This window comes from Achroia grisella, unplaced genomic scaffold (assembly GCF_030625045.1).
Source record: "Achroia grisella isolate CSIRO2021 unplaced genomic scaffold, CSIRO_AGI_Agris_v1 utg402, whole genome shotgun sequence".
In the NCBI taxonomy this organism is placed as follows: domain Eukaryota; kingdom Metazoa; phylum Arthropoda; class Insecta; order Lepidoptera; family Pyralidae; genus Achroia; species Achroia grisella.
In genome coordinates, this window is record NW_026712841.1 from 2,427,222 (window position 1) to 2,448,671 (window position 21,450).

A 21,450-nucleotide genomic window follows, 5' to 3' on the forward strand; every position below is an offset into this window, starting at 1 on the left:
CCTCGTCTACTTTCTACAGTAGTAGTACTTCTTCATTTCTTACTATGTATTTGGATTTACCTACAAAAAAAATATTTCATACAAGTATACGATAATAATAGTTATATACCCCATTAATTCACACTGCGCCAACTAGTAACAAGCTAAGCACAGCTGGTATTTTTTTATTAATGTTTATGAAATTACTAGCTGTCCTGGCAAACGTTGTTTTGACTTAAAATAAAATAAAAAAATTAGGGGTGGACTACCCCTAATATTTAGGGGGATGAAAAATAGATGTTGGCCGATTCTCAGACCTACTCAATACGCTCACAAAATTTCATGAGAATCGGTCAAGCAGTTTCCGAGGAGTATGGGAACGAAAACTGTGACATGAGAATTTTATATATAAAATGTACCCGCCTGCTCCAACGGTTTACGCTAGCAGGGCACCAGTGATGGATGATGGAAAGAGCTTGCGGTCAAGTCAGTTACCCCATCGTGACAAATTCACCAGGAATTCATCACGATGGTTTTCAGGGGGAAATGCGTGGAGGTCAATCTAACTTGATACATTGCTAGCGATAGAGTAATTAGTTCACATTACTAGCAATCCCTTTTCCCCCGCAGAGTTGGTGTTATGGGTAAAATATACTAGACAACTAATAGAAATTTTATATACACTTTGTTGGAAATATATAGTAAATACATAGAAAACACCCAGACCAATACAATCATATGTTATTAAACACCTATTTGTATGAGCTCTTGTCTTGAATTGTCGAGGGTTGTTATTATTATTAATAAAAGCCCTAAAAATATTTATGGTATGGAATTATTTTAGTGTTGATATATAGGTACGAGCAGATACTGGCGACTCAGGAACATACGTAACTAACATATGTATATTATCTTTACTCAGGTTGTTTCTAAATGGGATTTTTTTCCTGAGATTGAATTTATACATATACAGACTTTCATTATCATGAATTTAATGACCGGCCCCATTACATCATTATTATAGTCATATTTTTAAGATTGGTCGTAAATATTAAAACAATACATTGTATTTAACATAAAATTTATTCAACGAAGTTATAAAGCTCCATATTCATTACATATATATATAGCACCATCCATATCCAAAAGAGCAACAGTGTATAAAACCTGTGCATCAACGTCGTAAGTAAAAAATTCTCGGAGACTAATAAATACTGTTCCAATCGTAAGGTCAAATTGGACTACAGTTGCCTAGGATGAACAAAATACGAAACTTATGTATTCTATATTCTCAAATAATCGACTATTTCTTACATCATGCTAATCTAGTTTAGACATTTAATCTTAGTTTAAAACATGTAGTAATAAATTTACTATACGAACTCTAGAATAAAGTAGGTAATTATAGGTAAGTACAATATAATAATGGGTTTGGCATATTGTGTGGTCTCCCTCGGTTCTGTATCGCATCAGAGATGTTTGCAGCAGCGTGGATAGATGTCAAGCTATAATACGTAAAAGAACTGAAAAAAAAACAAGAACAACAAAAAAAAAACAGAATCGATGATGTCTAGAATTCGGAAGAGCGCAAACAGCCTCCTAAACATTATAGCAAAATGTCGGATGGATCCGCTCCAGAGCCATTGGATATTATTGCACTGCTGCGGACCCAGTGTTTCTAAACGTGGACACATATAATCATATTAATTAAAATAATATAAGGATATTGTAATTTACTAACATAGTTTATAATTTGCTTAGTAACATAATATGGATGGATATCCGAAACAAATTAATAAATAAAAATAAATTATCAATCAATTATATGATTACCTACTTGATCCTAGAGTAATAATAGATTTTATGTATACGTATTATAACGTACAACATACCGAAGTCTTACAATATATTGGGAATTATCCTTTACAAATGTATTATATTTACAGGAAAATGTACAGAAAATACCTTCTAAACTCTTTAAATAATAACGTACATATATGGTACATTAAAATATGTTATAAGTTTTGCGATTATATATAAATCATTTACAATTGCTAAACGAGTTGTAGGTTTCGCAACTGAATTTTTATCCATAACGTACATATAAGTTCTCTCGATATGTTTATTTATCATACATAAGCGCAAGTAGCTAACACACATTAGTGCAGTTAACAATAACTTCACTGACCATTTTAATCTGATACCTATTTTTACCTAGTAAAGCCGTCAATTAAACAAAAAAAAAATTATTTTGAACATTTCAGCGTTTTAGTTAGTTCTACTATTTCATATTTAAATTCATTTTTATGTCCATGATGAATTAACAAATGAGTAAAAAGTGTATTTGGAGTGAACAGTAAATCACATTTCGTACAAGTTTGTTTTGGTAGTTTGATTTTAGGTCCACAATGAGTGAAATGTATTTTGATACTAGCTTCATCTAGAAAATTAAGGTCACAATCAGTACATTTAAAAATTGTCACTAACGAACTTTCTACATCAATATTTCTTGCTTCAATAATACTACTTTCCTTTATTTTACTCAATGTTTGACTCGAGCTTTCAATATTTATTGTAGTGTCTCGTGCCTCTTCAGTCCCAGTTATTGTTAAATGTATATCCGAATTACCCATTCCGTCTTTTTGGCTTATTGAAACAGAATTTTTTGCATCAAATGAAATAATATTAATATTTTCTATTTCAAAATCTGGATCCACAATATGAGATTGATGATGTATCTTGTACGAATTACAATGAAAGTGTAATCCACATTTTGGGCAATTAATCTTATAATTACTAGGTGAACAAATATGAAGAAAAGTAGACTTCACATTTCTCACACAAATATTACAGTTTGTACATCTATAAAAAGTGTAATCGTAAACAGTACCACAAAAGGATAGTAATTTTTTATCAGCGTTTTTAATATTGTTTGTGGATGACGTTCCGAAAAGTATAACTTTAATGTTTTCGGTATTGAAATTATCAAACTCTTTATGTTTAGATACATGTAACTCGTATTCATTTTTATCAAACAATAATTTACATTCAGTACAATTTATTGTTGCATTTTCACTGCATTTATGAGTATTCCTTTGAAATTTTTGTATTGTGATTTTGCAAATCCTGCACTGATACAAAATATAATAGTTCAGAGAAACCGCAAATGTAGAATTGTAACTTTTGTGTTCATTTTGATTAAACAATACTACTCTAAAGGTCTTTGAGTTCATTTCTTGACGGTTATGAATTTTTTCATGATTTCTTTTAAAGACAAGAGAAAGAAAATTCAACCCACAAAATATACATATAAACCTTCGTACATCTGAACAATCAATCTCAATATGTTTGTAGATTAATTCTGGTTCTATAATACAACAACAACTATTACATTTATACAATGTTATATCTGAAGAACCATGTTGAACAATATTCATTATAAGCCTATGCTCGAACCGGTATATAGACTGTTTAAGAATTTCATTTATTTGATTTTGTGGAAGTGGACTGAATACATGTTTTGTCCAAATATCATTATCAAATTTGAAATAAAAAGCATCAAATTCAAGTGGGGTCTTATATAACATATTTCTTTGCATGTGCAATATTTTATGCCTTTCGTAGCAACCTATATCAAAGTCTAATTTGCAATCATCGCATGTCACTGCTTTGATCTTGTGTTCTTGATTACTGTAATGTAGATGACAATGATCTATCACCTCATCATACGTGATAAGGGTCGTAGAACAATTCCTACAACGATAGAATACAGTCAACCTGCCAATCTTAGGAGGTTGATATAAATCTACTGAAAAATGTGAAGTTGTATCCGAACCAATCGTTTCTGAAATTGGTAATATGGTAGAGATTGTATTATGACTTAAAAGTTTAGATTTAGTATTTAAAGAATAATTATGAAAAGCCATATGCAATTTATAAATTGGTTTAGATAATTTTTTAAAGCAAACCTTACACATTGAAAAAGCATTTTCACTACACAGATGATTCTTTATGGCTACCTTAGACATAAAATATATATTACATATTTCACATTTAGGGTATTCTGGTACTGGAGGTTTAATTTTTTTTCTAGATTTAAACTCATAAAAACTGAAATCCTGCAAACTTATTTTTGGGTTTCGTTTATGGAATCCTCTATGTGTAGCTATAGTTGAACTAGTTAAAAGAAGTCCACAATAGATACATATGTGTTTTGTGAGATGTTGACAACGCGATTGAATATGTACTTTACTCAAAGATCCAATATTATTAACAAAGCATTTACAAGTTCTGCAAAAATATTTCTCAAGTAACATTTTATCTGTTAAATGTCTGATTTTATACTTTCGTGAATTCTTCGAAGGTTTACTGTTTACCTTCTTATTAGATTCATATGTATTGTAAACATTATCAATTTCTTCATTTAACAGATCACATTCAATAATCGTGAAATTTGTGAGTTTAATATTTTTCTGATTGTGGTCAATTTCATGAAATTTAATTATATTATTATCCACTAAAATATCGCAAGCAATACAATAACTACCATTAGGTGTCATTAATTCGCAATTCGAATAATGGCGTCGATAATTTGTTTCATCATAATGTATAGTGCACTTGGAACATTTATATAAAATTAGGGAAATATCTAATTCATCTGTATTATATACAGTAAAGGCACCCGAATGCAGGTGTTGTTGTATATGGAGAGCCTCATCATTTTTTTTTAATATTTTCATACAAATATCACATTTCCAATTGATTAAAATTTCTATATGCTCTGAATGATTTAATGCTAATTGTAACGATAAAAAATGTACTTCACATTTGCTACACTTATACAACACAGATTTTAAAATCAGTGGTTTTATTTTTGATGAGTAATCACTATCTTTAGTAGACGTTTCTTCAATTACTTGTTCTAACATGGAACTTTTGTGTGGTTTTCGTATATTACAATCAGATGTATCCACGGAATTTTGCTGAGATTTCTTATCAATTTCCAAGTCAATGCTATCTTTGATAACTGTTTGTATTTTATCCTTGTGATGTTTTTGCAGGTGAACATTATGCACAATCATTTCGTCAGATATTTTAAGGCAGTATTTACATTTTGGTTTATATGTTACTTTTTGTATTTTCGGCAAATTTTTAACCTTATGCTTATTCTTTAAATGTAGTTTGAAATACTTTAATTTATTAAAATAATAAGAGCAATACATGCATTCATAGAATAATTTTATACTATTTTTATTACATATAACAGCATTATTATGCGCCAATGTTGTTTTTTGTTTAACACTTCTAGTAATCACTGTATCACATTTTTCCTTCATAGAAGAAATTTTACGTTTCTTTAAATTACAGACATCTGTTGATAGGGTCTTCTGTTCTTTAATGTTACCACTATTCTTTGTTACTTCTTTATGTTCTAAATCTAGCAGATTTGTCGGTTTTCCTTTTGTACTACTTACATTTACTTTTGCCGCGGCATCTTTCTTTTTAACACTACTTAATGACTTAGACATATATTTGTGTTGTCCTGAATTGTCCTTAAAATTAATTATAGAATATTCCTCTTTTTCAATGTTATGTGTATGTCTTTCTAACAATTTGATGTCATTATTTCTTTTTTTCTGTTTTACTTTATTAAACAATAAAGATGAGTTAGATGAACTAGGACACTTCATCTGAAGAACATTATAAAGGTGTTCAATAAGAGACTTTTGGTCAAGGAAATGCTTGCTGCAATGAAAACATCCGTAATTTGAATCAGATGAAAGTGTACTAGAATTAATGTTTGATAAAGTAAGACTATTTCTTAAACTATGCTTTTCTATTTTGTGTTTGTTCAAAGTATGTTTAGTAGTAAATGAAATATTACAAATTAAACACTTATGGTCTCTAATGATTTCAGTTACCATTTTCTTATTTTCGTTCCGAGTGTCTATATAATTGTGATGGGCATTTTTTTTATGGAACTCTAGTCCAATATATGTGTTAAATAATATACGACAATCTGGACAATATCTGTCACTACTGAATAATAAAGGTGCACAATCGATTAATGACACTTGTACATTATTTAATATAACATTTTTTTCTAAGACATTATTTTGTTTACAGCTCAAACTAATTTTAGATCCTAAAATAATTTTATTAGGGTGTACCTGTGGATACGATTTAGAACATATATAGTTTTCTATTGGCATTCCTTCTTTTGGGCAAATTACATTTTTAAGTATATGTTTACTGTGTGATTGTTTATGAGAACTATTTTTAAACAGATTTATTTTTAAGTGAGTACTACTTATATGTTCATTGGGCCCTTTGGCAGGTAGCCTAGTTTTAAGATTTCTTTCTAGTTTGTTTTGTTTCCTAGTAGTCTGGATTATAGATAGTCTATTACAGTAAATGTTACTGAGTTGATTTTTATGTTCTTGATTAAATAATTTAAAGTTAGAAGTATCTTCAGAATTAAGTTTCGTATTAACTTTACTATTACTTGATGGGTTTCTTGTTAATATTCCTGCTTCTCCAACATCTGAATTAATACTAGCATTTGGTTCTTGAGCCAATATTGTAGTTTCTGATCCAGTTCCTAAAATAATTATTGAATTTATTAAATTATAATAGCAGAAATTGATAGATAAATACTTTATTCATCAATGACAAACACAGCAAAGAAATGTTGAGACAAAATAAATACAAAATAATAAAACAAATGTAGGTAGCTTCATGTGCTGCAAAAGTGAATAAGCAACCAAAACAGCATAACACAAGCTTTTACCTGATTATTTAACATTAAAATATATAAATACATCGTAAAATGAACTCAATATTTAGATAGGTCTGAAGTGTAATTGAAGACCAGAAATTTGTACAAAATGTCATTACCAAAATTATTTGCTTTCTGTCTAAATTTCACCTTTTGCATACTAAGTGGAGAGTCCACCACCATTCTCCATTATCCTGTTTCTATCCTAATCCTTATCTCATTCCCCTAACCTAATCTTTCAGATGCCAACATGACTGGAATTCTTTAGGAAAAGAATTCCCACTTTAAATAATAACAATAAATATTTACCATCATCATTATCCAAAATTTCTTTTTTGAGTACCGACAGATCAGGAAACATGTTTTTAATAACTGGATTATCCAGTATATCATGTTCCTCAATATCAATATCATCTGACATAACTACCTGAAAGTAAACAAAATGTATAAAATGAGTATTAATAATAATCTATATGTATAGTATATATATACTAACTGGCAAAATTTGTTTGCCATATAACTTAATCAGTTATCAACCGACAAGAGTAGAATATTCCTAAAGTACTAATATCACTATTAAAAAATAGATGTTAGATAGGTGAAAATATAGGATACAATCCTACTTACTGTACTGTACTTTTTTAATACTATATATTACTAGCTGCACCCGCGACTTCGTCAGCGTTGAATTTAACTTTATTTTTCTATAATAAAAGCAGCCAAAGTTACTCCGCTACCTGCTAAAAAAAAGCCCCGTCATAATCGGTAAAACCATTTCAGAGATTAGCCGGAACAAACAGACATACACAAAAATGAAAAAAAAAAAATTCGGTGTATGTAACGTATACACCGAAACGTATTTCTAATCATATGCATGTAGTAAAAAACGGTTATTTCAATATTACAAACAGACACTCCAATTTTATTTATATGTATACATAGATTCATTATGTTTAAAATATAGTGCAAAATAAGTCAGGAAAGTTACCTCAGAACTCATAATAATGTAACAGTGCTATACAAGTAAATAGCACAGAATACATTGTAAACAAAATATAATTACAGACCAAAATAAATAATATAAAAAACATTAAATTATTCTTGACTTTCGACGTAGGTACAATAATAATATGGTATTGAAATAGGTGTACTTACTTGAATATAACCAAGGTTAATATAAGAAGAAAGCCAGAATTTGTTTGACTACAATATAATAAAACTAATAAATATTTTTTTTATTTATTATCTATCTATTAATTGTTTTGTTTGAAGATATTAGAATACAAGATTCATATAAAAAGCGATTGAGCATGAATGTTAAGAATAATTAATATATTTTTTTAAAAATTGAACATTGAAGAAAAGAAAATAAAATTCACAGATAAAATAGGTTACTCGATAAGATTAATCGATATTGGTCTATGCATAAACATCGACAAATCGATATCAATTCTGATAACAACGACAAAAAAAGAAACCGATAACGGGGATATCCTAAATAAAAGTCATAATTTGAGAAATAAGAGGTCATCCAAAAACTCAAAATGATACGAAACCGAATAGGATCTGATTCCTGTGGATTTAAAAAGTTACATCAAAAACGTAAAATATCATAATTTAACAATGTCATAGGCAAAAATCGATGTTTTCTTACAACAAAATTAGAATTTCAGTTACCTACAATCTGTAAATGCATTGTTATTCACTTACGGAATCTAAAGTGCTTAGTAGAAAATAAACTGCTTAGTAGAAAACCTCGATAGATAGTCAGCCCTACTACGCCCCCTCTCCTCCCACCTCACCACAGCTGATCAAATGTCAAGAAAATGGAGTTTAGATACGCATTTTATAGTTCCGATTAGAATAAAATGCAATATGAATCTGAATAACATAATTATTATAGCCTGTATGGGTTAGAATGGATAGTACTACTCCATTTCAACCTTGGACTGCCGACGATAGTGCGAAAAATCTTAAAACCGAAAGAGAACTAGATGACGCGAAACTTCATCGGGAAAATGTCAATCATCCAAAACATACGCAAACTGCGTCTTACGATAAAGAAAGTGTCGCTATTCCCACCATCGCTCCAGGAACATCGGGTGCTGCAGACTCTGCTGCCGAAACCACTAAGGCAAGCGAGTCTAAAATGGACTCTGCCAAAATAGCTTCTATGCAACAAATTGTTGAGAACACCCTCAGGTATTCATTTCTGTTCTGATAGATCATGTCTATGTATTTATTGCATCTGCAAATCCACGCCAGAACTACTTCCTAACAGGAAGTTTCCATGTGTAATACTATCTTGTTATAGGTAGTATGAATTCCACTGGGATCTAACTATTCACAGTAGTTATTTATTGAATTATTAAAACCTCTACTTTCTATACACAATTGTCTCTCCTTGACAACTTTTTTCAATGGACCAATACAAAAATTCCCTATTTCTTTCTTCATGTTGAATACTATACTGAATTATTGGAAAAATTATATGCTTCTTATGGTAAGCCATTAAGAAATTTACAGACAATACAACTTACTTTCAGATATGAAACACTATATAAATCTGCAATCCTTTCTACTAATCTACACTTCCTTTGCAAAAAAGCTTACTATAAAATTGAAAAATTCGTTAACAATAATAATGTTTTCATAGAAAAACTTAAAATCCATAGCACTGCCAATATTATCTGATTACATTAATATTGAGTGCGTAGCTATTTCTATGTTGATTATTGCATGCTTCTTACTTGTTATACTGTAATTATTTATATAAAAAGAAAAAATCTATTAAAAAGAGCAACACACAAGTTTCTTGCTCATTCTTCTTGTGATGAATCTGCATTCCGAATGAGTGGTAGAATCAAAATATGACTATACAAAAGTGCTTGTAATGAGCTTATTTGAATAAAGATTATTTCTATTTCTATGTTACTATCAACATATATGAGTTTTCCTATAATCAATACAAAAATTCATTATATTCACAATTTTCCATAAATATTTTTTAAATACAATGTAAAAAGTGAAAACAAGTAAGTGCTGTGTAATATGCTGCTGTAATATGTGGTAATATATTAGTTATTTATAGTTATAGTTGAAACCCTCAAGATTTGTATAAATATGTTGCTGTTTGCTGCATTTATTGAGTGCTTATATGGCCATTTTTAAGATAAAGTGTTTGTTTACATTTTCTGTAAGTTCTATTGGAATTATCTATAAGCCCATATTGAAACTTGTATGAACTATTTAAAATGATGAAAAAAATCTTATAAGGAAGATGAAAGGAGAGAAAAGTCTATATATTTGAAATATGATTTTTATGATATATGTATTTTCAAAGATGGTGTACTTGATATCTTATAAATACACAAATCAATAGCACATAAACTGTACTGCACTTTTTTAATCAATATTCATATTGTATATAACATTATGCGTACAAAAAATTATAATTAGTAATACCTAATATTTTTATTTCGGATTTTAATTACAATAGAAAAATAATATTCAAAATTTTGTGGTGCATGTATAGTTTTCTAATTTTGTGAATAACATATCCAAAATGCCTGTAAGATTTGATATATGATTTTTTGCTTTAAGCAAAAAAAAGCATCTATTTTGTCATTGAGAATATGTTTTATTATTAATATAATTGCTTGCACTTACTGTTTACTCTGGTGAGAAACCAGTGGAAGCTCAGGTCAGTTAGCCCATAATAGCAAATCACCAGGAATTTGTCACAATGATTTCCAAGAGGAACTTGATGTTACATTGTTAGCAATTGGTTTATCATTTCACATTACTAAGAATCCTCTTCTATTAATCCTATTAATAATTGCAAACATTCTACATATTTATTCTTTTTAGGTAATTATTCATAGATATTGTATTTGACAGACATGCTAGTGTTTTAGGATAGTTTCTTTAAATATTCATTATTATTATTAAGCAAAATTCATATCTTATTAATAGGCATAAATAAAGCTAGATTACATATTTATTTTAATATCTCATTTTATATAGTCAAGCAGCATGTTATTACCATATTTATTTATTATTATTTTTTAGAAATAATAAGAAACATGATCCTTAATTCATGTCATACATAAAATAAAATATTTTTGCTAATTGTAACATTTTTAACATTATTCACATCTTTAGAGATGTGAATAATGTTCTTAGGATAATATAATCTTAGGATCTATCTTTCATTTCATCATCATTGCCTTGCCTTTATCCCATTATTTGGGGTCGGCGCAGTATGTCATTCTCTCAGATCCATCTTTCAATTAGGATCTTAAAATTTTGAAGCTATTTCTACTAACTTTAACAAAATATAGAGTAAAATTATTGATTGAAGGTAGCCTAATTAGGCTAATTAAATTTTAAAAAATCTGTGATAAATGTATTAAATTTAATACATTTATCACAGATTTTTTTAAATTTAATAGTAATAAAATAAGACTGAATTTAATAACTAGTCATGTAGTAATATAATGTATTATGATACTGTCTCTTGGTAATAGTTTTGGCCATTTTATAATACTACAGAAACTAAATTGAATTAAACAGTCAAACTAAATAATTAATATATAAATATATTATATTAGTACATGGAGCAAATCTTAAAACCTCTTTTGATGAAAATTGTGCATAAGTATGGAATTTCATTTTATACACTCGTTGTAGAGGACTGTAAAAGACTAATATTTTTTTACATTATCCCAATATATACCATATATTAATGAGTATAAAAAACATTACACACACTACCATGTATTAGATACACACAGGGGTATATACTCTTTTATTTAATTATTATTACTAGTTCAAAGATCATTTTGTATTTTTTATCATGGTTGAATTTCCACCTCTGGGTAGTATCCTCTCACTAGTATATTTAAAAACAATATTTGCAGCCAAGAGGGTCGACAACGTGTAGCTCAGCTGCTCGAGGCTGTAGATGCTTTAAGTGGTGCTGAAAAGCTGTTGCTTTATCTTCGCCTCCCGACGGGTGTCCCTCCACACGATCCTTTGAAGCAACCCATCAATCCATTGGGTTCCAGGTAAGATTACATTTTTACTTATATTTTTCTATTTAACATGATGCTCATGGGTGCGGAAAGGCATGGGGCATTAACTAAGAGAGCTCTCTTAGTTAATTTTGTTCGTGAGACTTCTCTCGAGAAATAAATAATGAAGCTTTGTTAGAGAATCTTAATGGATAATATTCAAGTTATAAATTAGTTAGTACTTTTCAACTTTATTATTATTACAGTCAGTTAAAAAATACTTCACACCAAAAGATGCAACATTTTTAGTTTTAATAATGAGTTACAACAACTTTTTCTAGGGCCGAGCTTCAGCAAACTGTAACATGGATACAGACACATCTAGAAGTTGACCCTGATGTCTCTTTGCCAAAACAAGATGTATATGACGAATACATGTAAGTTAACATTTTTGTTTTTAACTTAACTTACAAAACTATTTGTTGTACAATATTTATTTTACAGGCTGTTTTTCCATGTCTTCAGAAAGGACAACGCGAATAGAAAGAAGAAAAAGGATAATTCGACCTTAATTAATTGTTTTTGAAGAATCAAAATAGTAAAATATGACCATGTCCTTGAGTTCACAAAGACATATTTCACAGATTTAGAATAATCCAAAATTGATTCTCTCAATTTCAAAGTAGGCCTACAAACTTAATGGAGTATATACAATACAGCAATATATCTTACTAACTAACAAGTTAAATAAATATTATGCTACTTTATTTGTACATAAGGATAGGTACAATAGAAATATGTTGTAAATGTGCTGAATGAAAAAATTGTTTTGTCAAAATATGTCTCTCTTAGATTTTTTAATTGTAACTGTTTAGTTCTTTAAAAGCTTTTAAGATGCATTTTGACAAAATAAAAAAATACCTTACAAAAAAAAATGTATAGGTTATCGAATCGAGATAATTGAATTATCAATAAAACCTATTTGTTTTGTGTTTCAACAGTGCACATTGTATGAGCAGCAACACGAAACCCTTATCAACTGCTGATTTTGGCAAAGTAATGAAACAAGTGTACCCAACAGTTCGACCACGTCGTCTCGGTACACGCGGCAACTCGAGGTAAGTGTACCGTTATCGCATTTATTAAACAATACGCAGAGAAGGAATATTCTGAACGTAGGGTAGGAATTGTTAGCAATGGAGACTAGTAACCCCATTGCTAGCAATGTTTACTAGGGCGATCTTCACGTGATGCCTCTGCAAACCGTCTTGGTTGATTCTACCCTAACTTCTTCATCTCTATAAGTTACTACATAAAATAGAACAACTTATACGGAAGATAATATTTTCCTTCCGGACACCGTATACCAAGTACTTATTGTCCACGGAGACGAGTATGACGGAGATTTGTGTATATAAAGAAAATTGAGTCACTTAGTTATCAATTTCAGTAAATTCAATATCAAGTTCTATTAAGCTACCCAGAATATGAAAGAAAATTTACCCGTTTTATTAAAACGGTGTACCGTATTCTGGTAAACAATCTGACGGCTAGTAGATATAGTGGTAAGTAGTATTCGTCGCATGTATACTTGAACGCTTATGATACTTCTCATAAGTTCTAAGGTGTAAGGCCTCCATACCCTATCATTTTAATGCCATATATATTACCCTTCAACCGAAACACAGCTTAGAAAGCAAAGTTCTTAGCAGCTGAAACAGGTGGAACTGAACCTACGCACACAATTTTGTACAAAAAAAGTTCTAATGGAATTGCCATTCCAAATAGCAATAGCAATCAAGCTGATGGCCCACTAGACGATAAACGATAACCGACGCCTATATACATTATTAGCACTACGAATCACGTTATGTGACACTCATGCATTTCCATTTCCAGAGGACAAAATATTATGCCTCTTATAATATTTTGACCTCTGGAATTTCACTGTCTCATCACACCCTACAACCGAAAGCTGCTTGGTGACTGAAATACTTACGCAGATGACTTCTTATTATTGGTATCGGTCGTATAGTTGTAAGAGGCAACTGAGACATACATATTTTTTAGTTGAGTCCTAATCCTAATAACTATATCATTGTAAAATCTTAAATAGAATTCCGGTATTTGTCTCGTTTTGTAACTATCTTATCAGTGTGGTGATATCGTATTGTTTAATACATGACTATCTATGATCTAATTCTATTTACATCTATACTACACTACCTGTTTACTGTGACAGTCAGAAACAATACCCATGGGAATTGCAGGAATGAAGAAATTTGAAGTGTTTAGCCTCAACGATTTGCGCGAAATAGTTCAGGATTCATTCAGTGCGGGATTTAGCCAGGGCCTGCAGAAAATTCTTTCAAACGGATGTGCCGTTTAAAAGAATTTTCTTTTCGGTTTATAAATTAAAAAATATGTTAATGTATGCCGTAGCCTTGATGTTCTAAAATTAAAAAATATTTAAGAATAATATATGCAGTCGTCAGTTTCAGTAGTATATTTAAGGAAGCAGATATAGCATCAAACCGAAACAGGGATCGAAATCATGATTGCCTGAGTCGAGTTTGGAACCCCTAACGTTACCTTCAGAGTGAAGTTGTATCCGGCACGCAGGAGTTGGTCATCAGTTGCTTCATAATTCCTTCCGTGGGTTTGGAGTGCCCTCTGCATTTTCTCCCATTTCGGAGGAAGCTGTAAAGGAACGCTATAGCTAAAAAACTATTAGAATAGTTAAAAAAAACAATTATATCGTGATTCATACGATAGAATTATTATAAATTACTTTATTAAGACTAAAAGCAGAAAATTGTCATTTCTTTCTTTTCTTATTATAATTACTTTTGTTTATTTCTATTATATAATCCGTCTTTTTGGGGCTTTGGGCCATAAGAGGCCCTCGTCCTGTCGTTAAGTCTTGTCACGAAGCACTGAACACTTGCTTCAATTCTCCAAATTGGTGTAGGTCAGGAGTACAAGTAGGATAAAGGTAGACAGATTGCTTATGTCAAATCATGATATGTGGTTAGCTTTTATGACTATTTACGAATTTATCGTGTTAATCTTCGTGTTATCTTGTAAGAGTGCGATAGTTACCTTTGAAGGTAATGATTATTTTGGCTTACTGATATTGAATTTGTTGTTTCTAATTTACCTAATAATACTAAAGAGAATCCCCACTGTTTTATTATGAAATGTAAACTTTTGGGACTCAAGTTAGTACCAGTAATCTTAAACTATAATATTTCATTAATAGAACGTACATCTACTTATTCATCAAAGTAGTAGAATGTTGAAATGACCCATTTTTTAGATTACAGTGTTAGGTCACTTTTTTTGAAATCGAGAAACAGTAATAGGTGTTTGTCACGAGTTATTTATTAGATGATGTATATAGGTGATGTATTATTTTGTTTACTCGATTATTTTTCGGTAAAACAACGGAATGTTTATATTAATGATTTTACGTTTTCCGTCGTTACAGATACTGCTATGCGGGACTTCGTAAAAAGATCAAATTGGAAGTACCACAGCTTCCCGATTTGGCCGATTCGTCTAAAGTATCTAAGGTATATTCTATATTTTGATGTTTTTTTATTATAATGAATTCACAAAATTGCTAAGGGTACCAAATTTTCACTTTTAATACATTTTTAAAACCTACGCAGCGTGTATACCCTTTATACTTTATCTGGATTTTTCTTAGAAATGATATTAAATGTTAAAATGCTATGTTTCAGGAAATAAACGTTACATTAAAAGAAACTGAAAGAATAATATGTGACTGGGCGGAAACTCAGTTAGGTATGTTTAATATATAATTATATATATAATCTATTTCGATTAAAAGCCTAAATTAATATAAAGTTATTGATAATATTGTGATCAAATGTATTATTATCACAAACATAAAAAACAGAAGGTAATAATCTTCTTACTTTATATTATAAACGCGGAAGTTTCTGAGTGTGGATGGATGGATGGATTCATCGATGGATGTTATTCTTTCACACAAGGCTACTGAAATAAATCAATTTCAAGAGCTCAATATATATCAAAATAACTCATAGGCACATTTTATGTAAGTGAAACAGCGGGTACGGCTAGTTAATAATTAAGCTGATGCCATTTTTTATGGTTGTAATGGCGGTACACCCGCCTTCGTTAATGGTTTACGCTAGCAGGACAGCAGTGGAAGACGATAAGATGAGCATGATGTCAGGTCAGTTAGCCCATGAATCACGTGTAGGTCAACCTGACTTGGTACATTGCTAGCAATGGGGTCATCATCATCATCAGTCCATATTATTAACAATCCCCTTCATCCCTAATTATATGCCATTATTATTATATATGTAGCACTAAACTTTCCCAGATTTTCTGCACAATGCAGTATATGGCAAAGCAGTCCTATCGTATATCTCGGATTAATTTCGTTTAATTACGGTAGTAAAGTTACAGCGAGGTCTCTAAAAAGGCGTCTGCGTGGGCGCCTCAGTATTTCGGCCGCCGTGCTGCTGGCTTTGTAAGCTGTGTTTCGGTTGTAGGTTGCGATTAGGCAGCGAAATTATAGGATAGGAGATGTAACATTGTAATCCTATGGAACGAGTTATATTACTGGTATAACATGATAACGTAGTCCATTGTCCTGTTCATGTATATGTATAGTTCTAATATTTCTTTAGCAATGTACTTCCGGCATTAAGTAGCTCTAAGAATAATTCTATACTCTAATAATATATGTATTATTAATATTACATTTTAGGTATCAAATTCACAAATCTATCAGAGTTGTGTTATGTTCTGACAACTGGTGCTCAGCACGCGGTATCAGGCACCGCCGGTGGGTCCACGCCGCCGCCACAGAGCCATGGTAAATATATGTGATATTCATTATATAAAGTATACGATAAATAATGCATACTTTAACAACGACTAGTGATCACCCCGTGGTCGAAATTTGAATATATTTAATATAAATTATATTATTTGAACATTATTAAGGTTCAAATTCCGATTACTGCTACACAATTTTCTTTTTATATTAGATTCATATTTGTATACTGAGCGATATAATATTAATCTATTCTCAATTTGACTACAGACTTTAACAGACATGAGTGTGTGTGTCAAATACAAAGTAGTGTGTGTAATGTTTTTTTTATTGATTTAATGTACTTTTTATGCATAATTTAAATTTCATATTAAAAGAAGTAGAAGTAAGTAAAAAAGGGTACATAAATATTAAGATATTGATAATAATATAACAGGCAACTTGGACCTTAAGGACATTATAATGTTCTACAGACGACTGGTACGCGAAATATTTATCAAATAGTTTCTTAACGAGCTATGACTGTTTTCATAATTATATCATGTCTTTGCAATATGTCCAGAATTATTATTTTTTCTTATTAATAAAAAATAATTTCATACTGTCAATGATGGCTAGCTCATTCGTCATATTCGTTCATATGAATTAAAACAGTAATTTTATTCATCTAGTGTTTATAATGTTTGTGCGAGCGATGGAACTCGCCACTATCGAAAATAAGGCGGTCTGAATATAATATTAGAATAAGGCGGCATACATAGAATATAATTACGAATTTTAATGTAGTTGTTTAATTTCAGGATCGTCAGACGATGCCTCCAGTCGGCAGTTGATGAAACAATTGAAACGAAAAATCCAGGTAAATAAGTATAAACTTACTAATGTACTACTACTACAACAATAATTTGTAACTAAGGTTATCTCAGCTCGAGAATGTTCTGAAAGTTCATTGAATTTGGTACTTGTATTAAATGGTATATATTATAGACGCACGGGACACCTGGGCGACCAAAGAAAAACAAGAGCCAGGAGACAACCGGCGAATCTCCCCCATCGACTTCGTACATGGGCCATCATCCGCCGGTGAAACACGAGAGTGAGGTGATCTCTGATACGGGGTATGCGTACCAGCCACCGTACGTGCCCGTGTATGAGCCTGCGGTGCGGGGGCAGTTCCCATACGCCGGTCACACGGTGCCGCCTCGCGCCCACCCGCCGCCCCACGCGCCCCTCGCGCCACCCGCGCCCCACGCCGCGCCCCATCCCGCGCCCCATCCGGCGCCCCACCCTGCCATGCCAGTCCACGACTATCGACAAGACCCCTACGCTTTTGACTCGTCGTATGTACCGCGCGATCTCACCGTCCCCTCCGAACCGGCTCATAACCTTCCCATAAATCTGAGCACCGACTCATCCCTCGACTTGTCGACGGAGCGCACCGACTGGCAACGTCGACGACCGCCAGAACCGCCGCCCGCGCGGCTCCCGCTTCCCGGCAAGAAACTCATCTTGGAAACATACCAGAGCGAGACTCAGGCGAGTTCACCGCGATCTTCTCAGACCGATACGCGGTCGTCACACCAGCACCAGCCATCAGAGGAGTTTCCGCGTACGGAGTATCTACCTAAGAAGATGAGGGCCGCCGAGATCATGGGCGGTAAACTGGCAGCCGCGCGACTGGCTTCTGCCAGCTCCGATGCGGCTTCCACTTCTGTCGGTGTCAGTGCCGAACATACAGTTCGTCCCGAGGCTGCTTTTTTAGAGGATCCAAAAAACTTAACGAGCCGGTCCAAAAGCACCGCCGCGGCGCTGGTCCGGGAGGAACAGGAGGCGGCGAGTCCCACACAGTCGGTGAAGGCTCCGACCCCTAAATCCGAACGCACTAAACGGAAAACTACCAACCGAACGAGGGGACCCTCGCCGGATCGGACGGACTCACCCGAGCAACCAGCAACGCCCGATTCATGTTGTGGTCTAGGGATCAATATTAAAACGGGCATTATCTGCAAAGAAAAGCACTCTGAAATCCTCAATAGAGAACGGGTAATTAGTATCTGTAATATAGATAAACACGATTTAGACGATTATCTAAATGAAGGCAATAGCCAAGAACATGAAGAAGAATTACTACGTTATTTCCAACAGCGCGATGCCGAAGTTGAAGTTGATTCGGGGACAAATGCATCTGAAAATACAGTGGCTTTTTTAGAAGCAGGCCAGGACCCACACGACGAACATAGTCAGGGTAAAAATGAGAAAATATCACAATTAAGGGAATTATTGGCCAAAAATTTAAAAAATCAAAGTGGGTCCACTTCCCATAACATGCCGCCAAATCAGGAAACTGAACCACTAAAAGAAAATTTGCAAGAGCAACAACCAAATAAATCTGAAGGTATATTTAAACCACTCATAGCTAGTGAAGGAGACATAGTCAATGGACCTGTTTTATTAAATCAACGGACAAATGGCAGCAAACATGGAAATTCAATGACCACCGAGAATGGTACATCATTGTTATATATGAATGATAATACCCCTAATCAATTAATGTCAAATGTCGGGGGGTCGCATTTGTATAATGGACATTGTCATAATGAACCACAAAGTCCAACTACAAGAACACAACAATACGACTTTGTACCAATATCTGATGGCTGTCATTCTCCGAGAAATTTTAATTCTAAATCTCCAATAGGCTTCGGACCGAGAGGGCACAGTCCTACTAAAGTAAATAAATCCATCATTATGGGAGGTTCTTCACAAACTTCTCCAATTTCCCATAGTACTGCGGCCAGTCCTTTCGTAAGTCCAAGAAATACTCCAGTACCAAGATCACGACTCTGTTCGCGACCAATCCCTAAACACAATGGTCGCAAAAAACGCAATCCATTATCTCTAGGTATGGTAGACCCAGGCTCCAAACAATTTGTGATGCCATGTGAACAAAAATTCATGAATAAAATGCCACAAGATATCACAAGACAAGTATGTATGCCAAACAAATACTGCCAGCCAATGTCAGCACCACCATCGCCTAATATTCTTTCTTCACAGTACAAAAGTCAATCATTTGGAATACCAAATGGAAGTAGCAACAGTTTGAATCTAAACTTTTTGCCAAATGCACCATTTCGAGAACATATGAACGGTGATCTTTCCCAGCCGTTATCTGCTGATCCTTTATCGAGCGAAGTAAGCCAGTTTTTCCCAGAAACTCCAGTGTATAGACCTGGTTTGGATACTTCTTTCCGATCACAATCTGTCCCATTAAAACAAGGCATGAATAATATGGGACTTCTAAGTTACAACAATACACCGGTTGGATCCGTTCCGCCAACACCTGTTCCCAATGAATTTTGCGATTTTGGGTCTCTTGCCGAAACTTGTGACATATCTAAAGCTGGTTTGAATCCAGAGACGCTTGTAAAAATTTATAACGCTATTGATAGTAGTAATGATGTACTTAATACAGGCGCTCCTGATAGTCTTCTGAACCCTAATGATGGCTTGAGAAATGGTTGTGATCCTCTGCCAGAACAACAAATGCTTTCAGCTGAACACTTAAATTCTTTAATACCAAGTAACGAGGAGTTACTCAATAGGAGTGGTCAATTCAATCAAGGTTTTTCCAATGACAATACTGGTACAGATCACGTTGATGATTTCTTAAAGCGAGCAAATAGCATAGAATTCGATATAACGGAGTTAGAAACCGATAAGAGTAAATATTACACGTCCCGATCAGTGCCTAGCACGCCTTTACCTTATAAACGCACTGTGCCCAATCTGCAAATAGACTCACGTCGTTCTAGAGAGTTGTTTGCCTCAGACAATTATTCCAATGTATCATCAAATGGCATGTCTTCGAAATCTGTGCCGTCCACACCACAGCTTGCAGAAGATAGAAGTGTATTTAGCTACAGTAATAGAGACTATCTTATCAATGGCAATTCTGTATGTGGCTCTGCTCAAATACATGGTATTGTGGTGGATAATGAACAGGAACTCAATTCACCGCCTTATGATATGCTACAAGAGGATATCTTGGACCCTTTGACGCTGGCCGACCTCGACAACGTCGATCTCTAGTCAGCATTCTGATTTTTACTGTTTGTAAATATAATGTTAGATTCGTTTGTTTGTACAGATACCGAAAAATTGGCTATCTATATAGAGTACAATGTTTTTTTTATGCCTTCAGTGAAGGCAAATTTTGTTTGTGCATCCTCGTTTAAAATATGGCTTGCACACTCCCAAAAATGAGTCAATATATAATGCACCATGGTATTGTGATATATGTACGGTATACAAATCTAGTACAACTTCAATTGATTAGTGACTAATCACAATATGCTAATCGAAATTAAGATTATATAAAACAAGATTTTTATGTTCGCACAATAATTATGTAATGTAGTATTTGTCATACTATTTAAAGTGTCAATTGTTGTTATTCGTTTAATTTGTAAGGTCAAATCAAACGTAAAGATATAGAGAATGTGTTTAAAATAAAAATGTCACAAGGTGACCATGATTTAAAGAGATAAATCTTTTACCGCGTTGCGAACGGCCTGTGATGCCTGAGGGACGCTAGAGCGACGTTTGTGTTTCTAATAAATGAAACGAATGAGAAACATCACGTCGTTCGGGACGCTAGTGTAAATCATGTCATATCTGTATAATTCCAATATCCACAAACGTGATGCTAAAGTCCTTTTGAATAACCAGCACTAAATACCACTAGATAATTTGTATTGTTGTGTTTACAATAAAACTACCAATAAATTTAACTTTCGTAACTCTTGCTATCGAAATCATTGTAAGAAATTAACAAC

General features: G+C 32.7%; 2 protein-coding genes across 2 annotated transcripts; one reads left to right on the plus strand and one right to left on the minus strand.

Moving 5' to 3' along the window:
* Positions 1-1,980: 1,980 nt before the first annotated feature.
* Positions 1,981-7,757, minus strand: LOC131844520 (zinc finger protein 423-like). The gene is made up of 3 exons (XM_059193432.1): positions 7,746-7,757; positions 7,067-7,184; positions 1,981-6,580 (listed from the first exon to the last, which is right to left on the minus strand). The coding sequence occupies exons 1-3, from the start codon at positions 7,755-7,757 to the stop codon at positions 2,226-2,228; spliced, it is 4,485 nt and encodes a 1,494-aa protein (XP_059049415.1). The 3' UTR covers positions 1,981-2,225.
* Positions 7,758-8,580: 823 nt separating this feature from the next.
* On the plus strand, positions 8,581-21,414 carry LOC131844172 (uncharacterized). The gene is made up of 9 exons (XM_059192977.1): positions 8,581-8,959; positions 11,680-11,826; positions 12,114-12,209; positions 12,774-12,890; positions 15,263-15,347; positions 15,519-15,582; positions 16,544-16,651; positions 17,413-17,471; positions 17,600-21,414. Exons 1-9 carry the CDS (start codon positions 8,676-8,678, stop codon positions 20,702-20,704), a joined length of 4,065 nt encoding a protein of 1,354 aa, XP_059048960.1. The 5' UTR covers positions 8,581-8,675; the 3' UTR covers positions 20,705-21,414.
* The last annotated feature ends 36 nt before the right edge of the window (positions 21,415-21,450 follow it).